Source organism: Bactrocera latifrons, unplaced genomic scaffold, assembly GCF_001853355.1.
Source record: "Bactrocera latifrons isolate USDA-ARS-PBARC rearing strain unplaced genomic scaffold, ASM185335v1 scaffold_39, whole genome shotgun sequence".
In the NCBI taxonomy this organism is placed as follows: domain Eukaryota; kingdom Metazoa; phylum Arthropoda; class Insecta; order Diptera; family Tephritidae; genus Bactrocera; species Bactrocera latifrons.
Genome location: NW_017537034.1, coordinates 203,644 through 216,062, shown reverse-complemented (window position 1 = coordinate 216,062; position 12,419 = coordinate 203,644). Strand labels below are relative to the sequence as shown.

Genomic DNA, 12,419 nt, shown 5'->3' with positions numbered 1-12,419 from the left:
ACAATATCCGGACTTCATTTCAATTTTTTTATTTGTTTTATAGAAAAATAATTCAAAAGACGTACTCACAAAAAAATCTCAAACTAGTCGAGAAGTTCTGTAAAGTCCAATAAAAAATKTGTTTAAAACATTAAAGCATCTAGTTTATACAACAAAAATTTGTAGAATTTCGTTTTTCATCACAAAATTTTTTTACCATTTCTTTCGTTTTTTGCAACCCTGAAAATCTGAGTTAGTCCCCGTTTCTCTTTCAAAGATATCATTTTAAACTGTAAAAAATATGGGAAAYTCTGAAAATATTAATAATCAAATTGCATTTTCTTTAAAAAGTGTTCGCGACATTTTCTCCCAAATTATATATCATGTTATTCGACAAATCTGAGTCGCTCCAAGCCATCAGATTGATTTTTTTTTTGCACGCTTCATCTTTTTGGAGATGTTATGGTTGATACTGACTATACCAAYCGACTTTTAAAGTCGCAAAAACTTCTACTTAAAACGACATAGCTTAGTTTAGAATTTAGATTTAAACCTATCGAGAAAGGTAGCACTGGATCGATCTCACTTGGATACCCAAAAAACTTCTTAAACTGGACCACCATATTCTCATAGATCGAGATCGTTTTGAGTTTACCACAAATTCGTTGAAGTGGTTAATAACAATCCCAACTACCTCGCTAGTTTAGCAGATATTTCAACCTCAGTCTACCGAAATCTKGAAGATAAAATTGGCTAGATGTCTSTACTTCGCTTTCTACCATACGGCTTTGACAAAAAGGATCCGAGTACAGTCAGAACACCCACAATTRCGCCAAATGAAATTTGTTAGCTTTAAGTAGTTTAGAGGACTTCTTAGAATTTCACAACCGCACAAGATCTGATTGATGACTAACGCTTTTCGAGCTAGACCACATGAGGATGATCATCCGACCTACTAATATGATAAAAGTGGAATGATTGCCCTCACTAGTAAGCTCCACTTTAATGTTTTGACTTTCAACACTGATCCTTTTCAGTATTACGGAAAAAGCAAAGATTGCGTGGACAGAACCGAAGAGTATCGAATTCTAAGTTTAACTGAACTGAACTGAGAAGGTTTTTAAACAAATTATAGCATTTTAACTAACTTTTGATCACGAAAAACCAGGCAAAACGATATCCAAGGACATTGTTGATTTCTTAATAAGAACAAAYCCAAACTAAAAATACATATATCGATAACTTATGTCAATGGTAGTAAAGGAAAATAGGATCAACTAGTAGCAAAAATAAAAAGTTAAGATCCTTTAAGTAATTGTTTATTTTTGACATAGGGATTATATTTTCTAAGAGTACCATAGTTCRTTGCTTATTTGACACTGCAAACTGAAATGGGGTTCCTTATTACTTTAGTTTCCTAAAATACAGTAAGTTGCAGATGAAAACTTTGTAATGTAGCCTTAATGAAAAAGCGGACCAACTAGTAACCTCACATTTTTACTTCCTTAACTCACAAAATATTTTATAGTGTTTTGTAGCTAGTAATTTTTTTAAGCATCACTCATTTTTCTTCTTATTCGTCTACTTTAAACATTTGTAGGAGGATGATGAGAAAATGGACATCATGCGCAAAGCATTCCAAATGTTCGACACCCAAAAGACCGGTTTCATTGAAACACTCCGCCTCAAGACCATCCTGAACAGTATGGGTCAAATGTTCGATGAGAGCGAATTACAAGATCTCGTCGATGAGAATGATCCCGAAGATACCGGCAAAGTGAATTTCGATGGTTTCTGTAATATTGCCGCACATTTCCTCGAAGAGGAGGATACCGAGGCTATACAAAAGGAACTGAAAGAAGCTTTCCGTTTGTACGATCGTGAAGGTAACGGTTATATTACCACATCCACATTGAAGGAAATTCTCTCGGCTTTGGATGATAAACTCTCCTCAAGTGATTTGGATGGTATTATTGCGGAAATCGATACTGACGGTTCGGGAACTGTTGATTTCGATGGTGAGTTCTTAATGATTTTAAGTAATATATTTCTATGATCAATTAAGGTGGTGGCTTAACTAACAATACGGTAATAATTATTTAAATATTTAGTTAAAGTAGTGTCCTTTATAGTCGAAAATTTAATTAGTTTGAATTCTATTGAATCACAACGAGCTTCAATTTTATTTCCATATTATAGAAAGTAGTTTCCATACAATTTTTTATGATAGAGTCTATTTTACTCATAGTTTTGTCGGTGAAAAATATGGACTCATATAACTTTTTCGGAAATATTCGAAGGATTAGTTTTCAAATGATCTTCAGCATAATACTTTCAAAAGTCTCTCAAAAGAAATTTGGTGGAATAAAAATAAATATAGACCAATAAATGGTCGGTTGCTAAATAATCTGAAAATAATTCATCTGGTAGTAACTAAGACTTAGATGCATTTTTCCACTCTTTCTTTTCAACGTGATGTCGGCCAATTTAACCAGAAAAGTGCATATATCCCTTTTCATGGTAATCCGATTGTCCTTAATTTAACACAGTGCTTCTAAAGACTGGTGATACCTGAATTTTTCCTGCTATGTCGTCTTGGAATATGATTTAGCAGTTGGCTAGCATAAAACTATAAAAATAGTTTTAATAAACTATAAGCTACGTTTTCAATCGTTTTATCCAGTTTAGAGCTATGAAGACGCTCATTGATCGGCTAGTTCGTAAAGCCGAGTATTTAAGGAAGTTCTTTGTACCCTTTCTAACTATTTCACTACCTAAGTTTACTTTTATATATTTTGTCATTGAAACGGTTCCCGACGGCCTTAATAGTTTCTTAAGGGAGTATTCTAGTCTAAAATTCAAATGCCAAAAAAAGCTCGAATTCGGGCCTTTAGACTAGAATACCCCCTTAATCGGACTGTTGTCATCAATTAAATGGTATTTGCTTCTGAATTTGATTTAAGGATATCTTAAAATATAATAGTAATCCTTTAGTAGGGCCTTTCCTTTAATCTGTGTTGCATGCAACCCGATAAATGAAGAAATTTACATATCTTAAACCGAGTCATAGTAGATAGATAGATAGCAAAATTGAGGCTTTGCACTGCGACCTAAGGTCTATTGTGCCCTCTCCGATATCACATATAGTCACAAAGGTCCTGCATCCTGAACAATTTCAGGAGCCTGTCATCCCTATCCGCGTAAATGGAACCCAGGGCCTTGTGCCTGCTTCTGCAAAATACAGGGTAATCCCGAAWCAGGTGTTCTGGTGTTTCCTGTTCCATGTCGCAGAACTGCTTCCTGATCCTGCAGTGCCATGTATAGAGCGCGACTAGGATGGGGGAATTTGTCTCAAGAGATGCTGTTCTCTCCCCCATTCTCTTCTCCGTGCGGAGCAGTTTTTTTTAAGTATTAAAGTACGCCCTAAAATGCATGGTTTTGGCCCCATCGTCCTATACGCTACTGAAAGGCGGGCAGGTTCGTCGGCCAACTCTTGCCGGCTACCCTTTGTTAGACTAAAAACGATTTAACCTCAAACGCTGAGATCGCTTTTAGCGCCGCTTCACTACCGCTAAGTACAGCGATATGCTGGTTGCGATGTTGCGGTGGAGATTGAGTTCTAAGTACTGACTAATAATAAAGACGTCTCCTTGAAAGATGCTCARAAAACGTCCCATTGGTATGGATAGTTTGGTATGCGGTMTCGTAAGGCCTGCTACAATGCCTTCCGGTATTTTCAAATATGTCGAGAATGTATTCGTTCCACTCCGCCATACTGCCGAGAGTAACTCTAAACTTCTTTGTATAGTTAACCTTTCGTGACGCCGTCCTTGGAACAAGGCCCAGTGGTGTGTCTTTTTGTTGAGACGTCATTATCTTCCCTATTTCTATTAGCAACATGATATGTTTCGCTACTAGATGCAGCGGTGTGAGCTCGAGCATGATTACAGCTTCGATAGTTGTCTATAAKTGACAATAGGCCTTAGCATCATGATATACAGCCATCTTATGCTAACTGGCTTGTAGCCCCAGGATTTACCGGCTAGGCGTGAGTGCCTTGGTGGCTTTGRATAGTATTCCACATTCCTACTCCACCGCTAGGTTGAATCTAATGAGAGTTCAATTAATTTCACCTCTTTAGACACCTCCAACTACCTGCCACCGACTGTCAGGGGCCGCAAGTCCCCGGAATAGATCTTTGCAAAAGGGACGCTTTGTTGACTCATAGTAATTTTAGCTTTTACCATAATATTTATTATGGCCGATATATACTCGACGATTTGCCGAATCCTGCCGAAGAGCGACAGCTATTAATAAAACTTAAAGATTTTAAACGCAAACGGTACACAAGTAGAATCAAGGCGCTGTGTAGTAGTAGCGAACTTCTTTACCCAATACAGCACTGCGGCCATCAGAGGTTAGGTTTCGAAAATTGGAAAATACTACTTCAAAACTACCGTTAAGTGCATAAAAAAAAAGTACAGAAAATAAATTTAATATCAGCCATAAAATGAGCCAAAATTGTGTGGCGGAATTTTCAAAGCATTCCACATAAAAACATATAAATATCGCAAAAGAAACACATAAAAAACGAGCTAAATTCGGAACTACCCAACGCTGCCACATTAAATGATTCCATCAAATCGGCTGTAAGTATGGTATACCGTTAATAGCTGGTTATAAATAAAGTAATTTGCMTGAGAAATTTTTCAAAAGATAATTAATTATTTATTGACTACCAGCACTGGTCCAACACACAAGTGCACTAACTGTAAACTGCATGCTATACATACTTCAACAATGCAACAGCAACAACAACAATCACATTAGCTGCCACTTGTGCCAATTGAGTTTTTCATTTTGCGCCGAAATTATTGAAATGTTTGTTTTCGTTTACAGAATTCATGGAGATGATGACTGGGGATTAATTCTGCTTATGTACACCTACACGCGTACCTACCTATATAMTTATATGTTGCATACATATATACACACGCACGCACACTTAGTGTTGCAACGAGGATGAAGATGAAGGAGCGGAAAACTGCAATAAATATACCAACAATAAAAACACACGTGCAAATTGTTACGGATCGTTTTGTATGTTCAACTTGTTGTTGTTGTTTTTGTTGTTATAGTCATTGATTTTACAAATGTGTGTATTAAAATGAAATTAATTATAAATTTATGCATATTTATTTCGAGTATATATAAATACATATAAACTATTATAGACCTTACATATATGTACATATGTATGTATGTAATAAAAATGATCCAAAAACTTGTGTCTGTGTGTTTGTGTGCGATTTATTTCGAAAGGCCAAAGTCATCGCTTGTGTGCAATGCACGAACGGTAGGTGGGCGGTCGGGCCGCTGGGTGGGTGTGCATAATTAATTTTAATGTAGTGTGGTGAGGAGAATATTGGATTTGCAGTTATTAATGCGCACATTTGTACATAAGTACATTTGTTTATAATTAATATTAATTGATACTAATACCTAAAAATTATTTATAAAGAAATTTTTAATTTTTTAATTTTTATATAGAAATATTTTGCAGCGTAGAAAAATATATAAGAATTTTAACTTATTGTAGAGTAGAGCAGAAGGATCTGAAAATGATAAAAAAAAATTAAAAGAAAAACATAGTTGTATGAACCCTTCGGAAACGAAAGTTAAAATAATAAAAATTAAAAGAAAAATTGTTTACGGACCATCTGTGTTCTGCAAAAGGAAGATAAGGGGCGTGTTTGATTTTTTAAGGATATGGAATGGTTAATCTCGGTTTCCAAGCAGAACTACGAGTCCTATAGAAAAAAGTTATATGACAATGTTGTTGMTAATGAAAAGTTATGTTACTTTTGAATATAGACTTTTTTCACATAAGCTCCAAATTTATGTGAAATATTCAAATAACCAAGTTTTTGAGTTTTTACTTTTATATTGTACAAAAAAAAATATTTTTTTTCACAAAATTTTTTGTAGAAGATAATTCTTTTGTCCCAAACAAACTGTATTTTTTTATTTAAATATTATTTTTTCTCCATACATTAACTTAATATGGAAAAAAAATCCTAATTTTCAATAAAAACATGTGTGCCTATTAAAAACGAAAAAATATTACTGCGCTAATTTCTCAACAGAATATTGTGTATCAGTATTTTTTGTATCAAAACTTTTTACTAAAACAAAAAATATTTAAAAGACAATGTATTTATAAAGAAAATATTTTCATATAAGTGTTTTTGTATCAAAAAATTCTATTAAAACTAAAAATATTAAGAACAAAAAAAAAATAATTTTTCTAGCAAAATATTTTCATATATGTAAGTGTTTTTTGCATGAAAAATTTTAATTAAAATCAAAAATAGTAAGAAAAAAAATTAATATTTCTGAACAAAATACATACATGTACATATTTTTTGCTGTATTTTGTTAAAATAAACTGCAAAATGTCTTTAAGAACTTGCACAGCTCAGTGGTAATAATTTACAGCAATAAATGCCTACTAAGAAGTTAATATTCTTTAAAGAAAACAATATTTGAGTAAATAACCATTTTTAAGTAGCAAACTTCCAATTGTTAATCCGCTAAATCAAAATATTGCAGCAGATAATACACAACACTTAAAGGGTACAGATAACATAAATTTAAAAAATATTAACAACATATTATAAATAACTATTAATCAAAACAAATCCGCTAATTCATCAGCTTTCCAACGACACCCGTTTCATTCAAATCGCTGCAAAATTGCGTTAGTTGTGAGCATATACATATGTACGGGAAGTGCTACCTGGAGTAGTAATGAACTTACATAGTTGTTGTATGGTTTTATGATGCTAAAATTGTTCAAAAAAACAAAATTTAAATAAGTAGCACTTTTCAGGCATTAAACTACCACATTTAAGCCACTATATCAAAATATTCCAGCAGATAATACACAACACATAAAGTGTGCAGTTAACATGAATTTAAAAAATATCAGCACAATATTATAAATAATTATTCATCAAAATAAAACGGCCAATTTATCAGCTTTCCAACGACACCTGTTTCATTGAAATCGCTGCAAAATTGCGCGAGTTATGCGCATATACGTGCTAGCATGCAAAAATACTAAATGCGGAAGTGCACCCTGCACGTAGCGCCTTAAGGTATGCAACACTTTTGCGCCACAGCGTGCTTCCGGCAAATTAGCAGCCGCCTGCTACTGATTCTGGTCGCCTGGTATTTTGTGACATTGCGGCGTGTCGCAYAAAAATCTGATTCACAGTGGGAGGAGGTTATCAATGCCGACAAATTTTTTTGCACGCAATTTTAAAAATGCCATAACTTCTACAAATGTACACCGATTTTAATGATTGAGGTGGCATATGAAAGGTAATATTACAGCGCTAATTGCTGTAGTATTTTCGGATTGAATTGAAGTAAATAACATGCGTAAAATGTTAAATGAAAAATATTTTTGTGCCAAAGGCGAGAATATTTAAATTAAAAAAATGCCATAATTTCTACAAATGTTTACCGATTTTAACGATTGAGGTGTCATATGAAAGGTAACATTACTGCGCTAATTTTTGTGATATTATCGCTTTGATGAAAAATATTTTTGGTGCAAAAGGCGAGAAATTTCGAATTTTTGTGGCATTTGTGCAAGTTTTTTTAATAAGATAAATCTAAAATTGAGGAAGTGGGAACTTTTTACCTGTTATAAGAAAATTACTGTAAAAAATAATAAATAAATAAATAAAACAACATTTTTTTCTTCTAATTTTTTTGTATGGTTACGTTTATTTTTGAAATAATTGAACTTATCAGCTATATCGTTAAATTTAAATAAATACAGAATACTAAATGTATTGTATTTTAACATATTTATGTCGTTATATAATATATTGTATAATTGTATTTGTTTTGTTTTTTTAATGAATTTGCAAACGTCAAGTAAATTATTACTGCTTTGCAACTATTTATGTGTAAATGATTTACATAAATTAAGCATTAAATATAATGTTTTTATGTATATTATTCGTAAATATGGCTTATGAACTACTATTATGCCTACTGAAAGACACAAATTAAGAATTTTCTAATTTTACATGTACAATTAGCCAGAAATATGATGGCATTATTTTATGTCATCAACTTATGAATTATTTCTTATATTTTTTATGTTAAACGTAATATTGTATATGGTTTTAATATTTTCRTACGTACAAATAAAGTTTGGAAAAACTCTATAACGGTATGCTTATATGCAAATAGTTTATTTTTTGTTATTTTTCATTGTATTCCATTTTTATATAATTTATTAGCTGCAATTTTTTTATTTTTTACATTGTAAAATATTTTTTTCGAATTTTTCTTGTACTACACCACTAGAAAACCTATATTTACAAAGTTTTACAATAAAATATTTATGTTAATTATGGATTAGTTTAAWTCATTGTAGTTAATATATTTTTTTGCAACAGCAGTAAAGCACTGTAAGTGTTACAAAGCGTCTTTAGTACAACAAARCAACAAACAATATCAGTTAAAACAATTTTTGAAAACTTATTTTACAGTTTCCACTACAAGCTATATATTTTTTTTATGATTTTTAAGATTATTTTATTTTCTTTAAATTAATTTAATTAAAACACTATTTACAGCATTGAAATAAATTAAATGAAACTAGCTTGCGCTGAAGTTTAAAAAAAATTGTCTGTTTAACATTCATGACAAGTGAGCTAGAGCGCCCACTCTTGCTTGTGTACGAAAACTGTAGTTGGAAATCGTTTCATCTAGACAAAGGCTATGTCGAAGCTTAAACTCACTTTTGGTGCCTAAGGTTCACCAGATTGTTCTCTGCTTCATTTAAAAAGATTTGCCGTTGGATTTGTGTTTTTRCCTTTGCTTTACAAATATTTTTGTTATATTAACAATTTTCTGAAATTTATTGAAATATGAAAATTCTGCAACTGTCGTATTATATGAATAAGTTATAAAAAAAAGTTTTCGTGAATCTAACAAAAAAAAAAATAAAAAATAAAAAAAAAATCAGCTGTCGATAAAACCAATTGTGTTTGGAAGGCTAGTTTAATTTCTTTCAAATTTATATTCATTTATTATTTCGTTATTATAATTTGCTTCGTATGAAAAATGTTTATTTTAAAAAGGCAATTCTGGCTAGAATTTTGAATACTTTATGTTTTTGCTTTTTATACATTTTCGCTCGGATTTTTTGTATTTGAATATTTTGCTGTTTTTAAAAATTGTTCTCAATTATTTTTTCAATATTCGACGTTGGTTTAATTAATGTTAAGTCTTTTATATTTTTTCATTGAATTTTTTGTTTACGGAGCAATAATATGTTATAATTTATTAACTGTATTCTTATATTTTGTTTCATTCCAAAATTTTTAAGCTATTATGATTTATATTTTTGTATTACTTGTTTTATTATTTGTGCACTTTAAATTACAACTTTTTATTTATTTYATTTTTTTATTAAATTTTTCTTATACTGTTAAGGTGACACTTTGCGGACGTTCTTTAAATCTCGAAAACTTTAAGGCAATTGTTTCAAAATGTGTGCTATTGTGTGTTTTTAGCACAAAACTTGCGTTTAATTTTATTTATTACTTTGTTTAAATTATTTACTAATTAATTGCTGGCACATTTCTCGCTTATAACTTAGACTCCTTTGACAGTTAGTTAAAAATTTTACTAAAAACTATTTTACTTTTTTTTATAATTAATATATAGTTTTTGCTGTAACAAAGCTATTTTAAGGCAATAACAACCGTTTTAAGGCCAAATTTCTAATATTTAAGCGTTTKAATACATATGAGTACTGTAACATACTTGCAATTTTATAGGTTTTAAGCATAAAATAGTAAAAACAAACAAAATTCAATACGCAATAAACATGAAAGTAACAAATTTTGGCAACATTAATTAAAGTAGTTCAAATGTCATTTCACAATCTTCAAACCGAAATTGTTTTCCTTTAGTAATATTAAAAAAACATAAAAAATCGTTTCTTAAAAAAACAATGAAGATTTGGCTTTATAGTTAAAAAAAAAAACAGATATTTAGATCAGAAATAGAAAAAAATTAATGTACTTTTAATAAACTGCGCAGTAAATAAGCAAATTATGATTTGACGTTATCGATAAGTTTTCAGTGTGAAGTAAACATTACAAAGTGTTTAGAGGCACATACAAAATTAATGATATTGGAAATGATAGATTGCAATATTGAATTTCAATGAGACATTTTTGTTGACAAAATTTTAGGGTTAATGCGGTGTAGAAATAAAACTATATTAAGATATTTATAAAAAAAAAATGAACATTCTTCGAATTAAAAAAAATATGGTTCGGTTAGCTAAACTTTTTTAAAAAGTCGCAAGTTGTTTTATAAAAAAATATTATTCTTGCAGCTCTTAGAGCTTATTTCAGTACGAAAAAGCTGCCACTCTCCACTTCGCACAGTCTCACTTAAGAAAAAGTAAACTAAAACTTATGCTAGGATAAAATTATTGCCAACGAAAACACTACAATGCTATTGAAAATTTACAAAGCGTTTCTCATATAAACAATTATGTATTGAGAGTAAATCTAAAAGTAGTTTAATTAAACAGAATTAGTATTAAAAATATTTACGCACAATTAAAATTACGCTTAACGTTAAAACTTAAAAAATCACTTAAAAGTAAAACTGTCACGCAACTTTAGTAGCATGGCTATTGCGATCGTCCGCTTTGCGCGTATTTTCCACGSTGCTGCGGCGTAACGCTACTGATTGATCAAGTAAACAAAGGCAGGCCTACTCCAGGCGTCCGAGTGTCTTTTTTACACGCAACGCCGTCAGACGCACCGTAGGGTTTGGATGCCAGCATTCTTGCATGATCTTCGACATGGTCGCCAAAACATCGTCATCCTGCCAACGCAACGGCACTGGCGGTCGGAAGCCCTTAATGCAAACCACATCGTGCATGTCCTCGAATGTGGGATCGGCTGGCACCACATCGTGATAGGGCAATGCATAATCTTCGCACGTGGTCGTATTCGAGCCGGGCACTTGTGTGTAACAACGGCGGGACATCTCCCACAATACTAAACCGACCGAGTACATATCGGCGCGTTTGAATTCTTCAAATTGTTGTTGATTCAATGTCTGATTGAGCATTTCCGGAGCCATGTAACGTGGCGTACTGACGCGTGAATTTTGTGCGATTTGTATTTCATCCATTTCCGAGGTGTAYTTAACGGCCAATCCGAAATCGGCAATGGCACATTGACCATTACGCTTTACGAGTATATTATTGCTTTTGATGTCGCGATGCGCTATAGCCGGCTTACCGGGTGTACCGACGATTTCGTCGTGCAAATGTGCCAAACCCGAGGCGAGTGAGTAGGCCARCAACTGCAGTTTTTGYGGTGTAATTACCGATGTGCACAAATAATCATGAAGACTGCCATTCTCGTGGAAATCGGTGATRAGCATCATTTGTGTATGACTRCCCATGTGCTTGATGTCGGCCGCAATGAAACCGAGTATATTCTCATGTCGGATAAGCACTGTTTGATAGATTTCAGTTTCACGGAACCACGAAGACTCTTCGGTCATGAAGAAGATCTTGACTGCGACACGTTCATCACGCCACTTAGCCAGAAACACTTCGCCATAACGTCCTTTACCCACAGTGCGTACGATTTGTATTTGCTTGGCGATGGTGCGTTGCACCAGCAAAGGCAGACCTGAACCCGAACCCGTACTCTGTCCGACCAATTGCGATAGCGGTGATATTTGACTATTACACATAGAGCTGATGAGTCGCGGCTGTTTACCTTGTTTCTCGCGACGTCGATACATTACACAGAATATCAGCAGGACGACAACAAATATCGTCAGASAGACAATCAGTGAGKTGAGCATGAGCAGGTAATGTATGGATTGTGAGCTTACTGGCAATTCAGGCGGGGTGGTGGTGCTCTTCGGTGTGTATTCGGGGTGTATGTTGCGATTGCAGAAATCACCCGAATCACAACAGACGATATTCTTGCCGTGCAGGTGGGGAACAGCGGCAACTTTGCACTGTAGAAAAGTGAAGAGAGAATTATTAGTTAAGTTGAAGTGATGCAGAAATCAAAAAACGTTCATCTGTGCTATGCTACTCACCATTAACAGCCCGCCATTCTCTTCTGGCGGCATGCAACCATATGTTCGCTCCTCTTCGTATGTGCCTGTGATCTCATCGTAGACTTCTTCTACTGCGCTAAAGCAGGAACCACCTGGACGTGTCTCACATGTGCCATTTATAACATTATCGGGACAACTGCCATCGCAATAACAGCTCAATGTGCGGGCTGGAATTAGAAAAAGAGTTGTAGGTGTAAATTAGTGATCAAGCAATTTATATAGTATATACATTTATATACATA

General features: G+C 33.1%; 2 protein-coding genes across 2 annotated transcripts in view; one reads left to right on the top strand and one right to left on the bottom strand.

Moving 5' to 3' along the window:
* Positions 1–5,177, top strand: part of LOC108972240 (troponin C) — a 6,096-nt gene extending 919 nt beyond the window's left edge. Inside the window, exons 2-3 of the mRNA XM_018938772.1 lie at positions 1,580–1,997; positions 4,879–5,177. Of these exons, the coding sequence (XP_018794317.1) occupies positions 1,580–1,997; positions 4,879–4,907 (447 nt within the window). The 3' untranslated portion in view covers positions 4,908–5,177. The remainder of the gene's footprint in view (positions 1–1,579; positions 1,998–4,878) is intronic.
* Positions 5,178–9,518: 4,341 nt separating this feature from the next.
* LOC108972275 (bone morphogenetic protein receptor type-1B) overlaps positions 9,519–12,419 on the bottom strand; it is a 77,062-nt gene continuing 74,161 nt past the window's right edge. The window contains exons 2-3 of the mRNA XM_018938823.1: positions 12,157–12,344; positions 9,519–12,072 (exon numbers count right to left, since the gene is read on the bottom strand). Of these exons, the coding sequence (XP_018794368.1) occupies positions 10,801–12,072; positions 12,157–12,344 (1,460 nt within the window). The 3' untranslated portion in view covers positions 9,519–10,800. The remainder of the gene's footprint in view (positions 12,073–12,156; positions 12,345–12,419) is intronic.